This window comes from Hemiscyllium ocellatum, chromosome 45 (assembly GCF_020745735.1).
Source record: "Hemiscyllium ocellatum isolate sHemOce1 chromosome 45, sHemOce1.pat.X.cur, whole genome shotgun sequence".
NCBI lineage: Eukaryota > Metazoa > Chordata > Chondrichthyes > Orectolobiformes > Hemiscylliidae > Hemiscyllium > Hemiscyllium ocellatum.
The window spans coordinates 15,195,260-15,201,197 of record NC_083445.1 but is presented as its reverse complement, the minus strand read 5'-3'; the positions used below and the strand labels follow the sequence as shown (position 1 = coordinate 15,201,197).

At 42.4% G+C, this 5,938-nt stretch overlaps 1 protein-coding gene across 1 annotated transcript in view; it reads right to left on the bottom strand.

Moving 5' to 3' along the window:
- Window positions 1–494: 494 nt before the first annotated feature.
- LOC132835871 (adhesion G protein-coupled receptor E2-like) overlaps window positions 495–5,938 on the bottom strand; it is a 28,613-nt gene continuing 23,169 nt past the window's right edge. The window contains exons 8-9 of the mRNA XM_060854969.1: window positions 4,407–4,523; window positions 495–841 (exon numbers count right to left, since the gene is read on the bottom strand). Of these exons, the coding sequence (XP_060710952.1) occupies window positions 495–841; window positions 4,407–4,523 (464 nt within the window). The remainder of the gene's footprint in view (window positions 842–4,406; window positions 4,524–5,938) is intronic.

The following is a 5,938-nucleotide window of genomic DNA, read 5'->3' as shown; positions in this document are numbered from 1 at the left end:
CAGATGGTTACATTGGCATATTACGTTGCTTCCATTGGAACTAATCAGGAAGCAGCCCTCAGACGACCAGAAACTTCCCTCTTCTGTTCTCTTTAAATAAACGCAGTCGGCCTTCTCGTGATCTTTGATATCCTGCATGAAGGAACAAACCTCGTTAAACAGCGTGCACCTACCACAGATTTAAATATCCCCAGCTCTCTGAACTGCAGCCATACAGAAAGCAACCAGACAATGAGGACACAGTAACCTCCTCGAGACAGGAACTTAAAACGTAAGAACATGTTTCATACCATTATGGAAGCAAAATCTCCCTCTACACTGTCCCCATCAAAAACCTTCCAGATAAGGACAGTATAGGGTTAGATACAGAGTAAGTCTTTCTCCACACTGCCCCATAAAACATCTCAGGACACGGACATACAGGATTAGATACAGAGCAACGCTCCCTCTATACTGTCCCAGTCAAAGACTCCCAGGAAAGCAACAGCACCGGGTTAGACATAGGTAAAAGAGCTCTCTATGCTGTCCAATCGTTCATCTTGAACCATTGCAGTTCCTGTTGCATGACAAGCCTGAAAGTCACCCTTACAAACCTGGTTGAGTTTCAGTGTAAAATTGACCATTTCTGTCAGGTTGTGGCTGGCTGCTTTGTTACTGATTCTGGCTGTTACCACTTTGGAGTTTAACCAGCCTGTTCCTTCAGTTGCTTCCAACTGCTTGATGCCATCTTTATGGATCTCGCTGTTCAAAATGGATTCCATGTCGCTGAATACAAAGAAGGAGACTGCAGCAAAGTCTGGGGGAGCAAAGTGATTTGGACTTTGGGTGAGTGTCAAGTCATCTGAAATAATTTGGCAACAGCAGTTGATCTAGCTATAAATCCAATTCCACAGCTCATTGTGTCCACTCCAATGATGGATTGTAGAATTGATCCAAATGTTAAAGCAAGGCAATTTTAAATATTGCAAAAAAAACATATGAGTTGCTTAGCAGCACAGAAGCTGGATATGGCTGAACAAGTAGAAATATTCAGAGGTTTATGCCTTGCATTCATCAGGACAGAATTGCAAGAATACCAAATCTCAGAGGAAACAATAGTTTGTACTGCATGGGAAGAGGTGGGAAAGTTTCTACCAGCATTGATTTATTGCCACAAGAGCTCACAAGCATATATGTGGACTTTAATTTAGACAGCACCTTTCATTATATCAGGATTTCCAAAAACACTCTGCAGCCAATTAAATACTTTTGAAGTACAGTCATTGGAATCACGTCAGCCAATATATGCAGAAATTTCAACAAACACCAATGAGATAATCAGCAGGTAACCTATATTCAGTAAATATCAATTCATGTGATAAACTAATGCTGTGATGAACTTATCACTTACTGACAAGTTATAGAATATTACAAATGCGACTTGGGTGTTGGATGTGACTGCTAGTTTTATGCACTTTATGCACAAAAATATAGATTAAATTACTCAGGGACAGACTTCATTCATAGTGAGTGAAACTGGATGTCTCCCCAGTTGGGAACTGCCTTTACAATAGGAGCTCTCTCTCTCTCTCTGAACATCACAGAGCTTCCACATAGAGGGAGACACAGACTAATGATGATCTACTTCTGGAGATACAATACTAACAGCTAAATTAAACATATTTAATCCTGTACTTCTCACTGACACACTAACAGTGTGTTTACCCTTGTAGTGCTTTTTACTTCGAGCCAAATACCTTATTTGATGATCCTTCCACAATATAATCCCTCCCCACTGATATCGCTGATTCCTTCATAAACATTGCAATCCCCTTCCCCTTTTATCCTTCTCTCTCTTGTCGAAATACCTAATCACCAGAAACGTTGAGCTGCCAATCCTGTCCATCCTTCAGTGAAATTATAGCATGATGTCAAACTCCCACCTGCCTGTCTGTGCCCTCAATGTATCTGTCTGTCTTATTCTTCAGTCTCCTTGCATCAAAATATATTCCACTTGGCGTTGCTGAACACTTTTCGTTGCTGTCTGGGTCCTTTCCTAAGCAGCCAGTTTCCTCGACCTTCCAGACTCACCCAATAATATTTTAATCCCCTTATCTCTCCCCTTGTTCAAAAGCTGCTTGTCAGGATCCCATCTCCTTGCCAATCTAATTTAAATTCACCATTAAAAGCATTAGCAGACCCCTCCCAGAAACAGTCTCCATGCCTCAGGAATCTAAAGCCCTCCCTCCTCCATCAGTTCTCCAGCCATGCAATCATCTGCTTGATCCTTCAATTCTTATACTCACGGGGTAACTGTGTGCCATTGGGAAGAACCCAGAGATTACTATCTTGAAGTCTTGCTTTTCAGTTTCTTACCTAACCCCTAAAGTCTGTTTGCATGACTCATTTTTTTCTTCCGATGCCATTGGTCATGATGTGGATTATGATCTCTGGCGGTTCATCCTCCCTTCAGAATTCCTTTCAGCCATTTCATGACATCCTTGACCCAGGCACTCAGGAGAAGATGTGTCATCTGGAATCTTGTCTCCAGCCAAAAAGCGTCTGTGTGCTCCCTTACTAGCAAATCCCTGACCACTAATAACCTTTCACTTCTTTAGTCCTCACCCCATCTCAGCCGTCAAACAGCTGGAATACCCACAGTGCAATGGTGTTGACTCTAACTGGCCTCCACAGAAGAATTCCCACTCTCACCGTTTCTCAAGACCAAGATACAATTTTGAAGCCAAATGCACAACTTAAAGCACATGAGGAATGTTTGGGAATTCTGGGTTTATATTTGATAAAGTTAAGAAGGATGAGGGGTGATCTAATTAAAACTTACAGAATACTGAATGGCATGGACAAAACAGATGTTGGGAAGAAGTTTCCATTGGTAGGAGAGACTACTTCTGGAGATACAACACTTACAGAAAAATTACACATATTTAATCCTGTACCTCTCACTGATAAACCAACAGTGTGTCCTACAGCATATCCTTAGAGTAAAGGGAAGTCCCTTTAGAAGGAGATCACAAAAAACTTCTTTGGCCAGAATCTATGGAATTTATTGCCACAGAAAGCTGTGGAGTCCAGGTCATTGAGTATATTTAAGATTGCTGCTGAAAATGTGTTGCTGGAAAAGCGCAGCAGGTCAGGCAGCATCCAAAGAGCAGGAGAATCGATGTTTCGGGCATGAGCCCTTCTTCAGGACTGATATATTTAAGACTGAGATAGATAAATTCTTGAGTATCAAGGGGATCAAAGCAGTTGAGAAACTTATCAGCCATGATGGAATGGCGTAGCAGAATCAATGGGCTGAATGGCCTAATGTCTGTACCCGCGTCTCATCGTCTTATTGAGCAGGAATAGACCATTCAGCCCATTGAAGCATATCTCTCAGTCAATAGATTTGCAGCTGACCTAATTGTGACCTTAACTCCACTTTCCAGCCTGTCTCCTCCTCATCCCCCAATGACCTTTGACAATCAAACCTCTGTCCTTAAGTAATGACCCACCTCCACTTTTCATTGGAGAAGGGAAATCTAAAAACTAATGATCATCTGAGAGAAGAGACACCTCATCCACTCCCTTCTCAATGGGAGACCTGCGGCCCCTAGTTCGAGATGAATGGGGTTAGTTTGCCCAGTTTATTTTATTCATTCCCAGGATGAGGGTGTCATTGTCTAGGTCTTCATGTTTTGCTTATCCCTCATTGCTCAAGGACATTTAAGAGTCAAAAACACGTTGCTATGTGTCTGGAGTAACATGAAGACCAGATCAGGGAAGGAGGGCAGTTTTCTTCCTTGTAGGACATTAGTGAACCAACCAACAATGAGTTTTTCCCCAACAATCAACAATAGATTCAGGTCACCATCAGACTCTTAATTCCAAATCTTTGTTGGAGTCAAATTCCACCATTTGTCAGGGCAAGATTGAACTCGGGTCCACAGAACATTACCTGGGTCTCTGGATTAACAACCCAGCAATAATACCACCAGGCCAATGCATCCCACAGTTGGTTGGATGCAGAGTAATGTCAACAATGTAGATTTAATTACTGCATTAACTGAGGTTATCACGAATGTCATTCCTTCTCAATCTCTCCCCTTGTCTAAGGTGTGATGACTCACAATTTCAAACAGCAGCTGTCACTTCTCTCTAATAAGACAGTTAGCCTGTGGTCTGGTAGGACAATGATGACATTATCTTTAGTTCTCGATTTCCCTACAAGGGGAATCGGTCTGTCCAGTCAAGTCCCTACATGTTTCAGAATTATTACCGCTCATTCTTCTGTGCTCCAATGAGGATTGATCTATCTCCTCAGGAGACAAACTCCCTGAAGGGAAAGAAGGAAGAGAGGAGAAACTATTTTAAACACACAGTGTTGGAAAATACAAATTTGGTTGCAAAAGAAACTAAACATTTACCAGAGTTCTTTGCTCCCATGACCGTTCTCCAGTTTATCTCCATGGTGTTATTCTGGATCTCGATTCTTGCCAAGTCACCTGGCATATTTTGATTACCAAACACCTGGATCTTGCCAGCTGAAATTAAAGACAAGTCCTTGTGAAGGATGCAGTGCCTTTGGAAACCCCATGCCTCTTTCTCTCTCACAGATTTACATGTCTTTGATGTTATTTCATGATTCATTCTGAGCATACCTAGATACTCATAGCCTCCCTGCATTGTCATTCTGCACTTTGCCCCCTCAGCCTGAGACAGTAAGCTCATTATTTCTGAAAGAGAATCATATCCGATTCGAAGCATAAACTCTTTCTCACTTCACAAAACCTATTGAGTTTCTCCAGCACTCTCTGTGTTTGTTGTCGAACATATCCCTTTGTTTGTGGGGAATGTATCACTGTCCACGAATGTATGTTGCTTCTCGCTCAAGTAAATGAGCTACGTTGCAAGGCCTACTCACTATCTTACAATGGTTATTGGCATAACTATTAGCACATTCTGGACATTTCACCCAGCAGCCAACTGAACAATGTTATGTTTGAATTTCAATGTCAGTGTAGAATTTGGCATATAGCCTACACATCTCAGCAAGTAGTTGATTGAATCAAACAGGATGTTCCTCCTATTGGTGATACAGACCTCACCCAAATAGCTTACATTTGCAAAACCCAAAACAAAAAGTCTATTGCTCAATGTGATTCTGCAATTGGGCAGCAGTTGCTTAACAGTCTCAAGGAATCTTGACTTCATGTTTTATATGAAAGTCTTTGGCAGTGTAATGCTCCCTCAGTACTGTTGTGGAATCATCCTCCACAATCCTGTGTCAGTGAGACATGACCCTGATCTTCTGACTATGAGGCATTAAAATTACCCACTGAGACCCAGAAGGAACAGTGCAAACGCTGAGCACAGCACAGGAGATAGAAACCTGCTCTCAATCAATGTTCACACACCATCACTTTCCCAACAATTGACACTGTTGAATTTGAAAGGATGAGGGGTGAGATCATTGAAACTTCCTGAATCCTGAGAGCACGAGATAGAGTGGGTGGCATGGTGGCTCAGTGGTTAGCATTGCTGCTTCGCAGCGCCAGGGACACGCATTTGATTCCACCCTTGGGCACTGTCTATATGGAATATGCACATTCTCCCCGGGTGAAAGTGAGTTTCCATTGGGTTCTTTGGTTTCCTCCCACAGTCCAAAGGTGTGCAGGTTAAGTGAATTGGCCTGTAGTCTTTAGGGATGTGTAGATCAGGTATATTAGTCATGGAGAATGCAGGGTTACAGGGAAAGGGTAAGGGTTGAATCTAGTTCAGATGTTCTTAGAACATAGAACAATACAGCGCAGAACAGGCCCTTCGGCCTTCGATGTTGGTGCCGAACAGAGGAGTGGTGTGGAATTGTTGGGCTGACTGGCCTGTTTCCACACTGAAGGGGTTATATGTATATGATTCTATGGAGCGGTGTGGAGAAGGTATTTTTACCAGTCAGAGA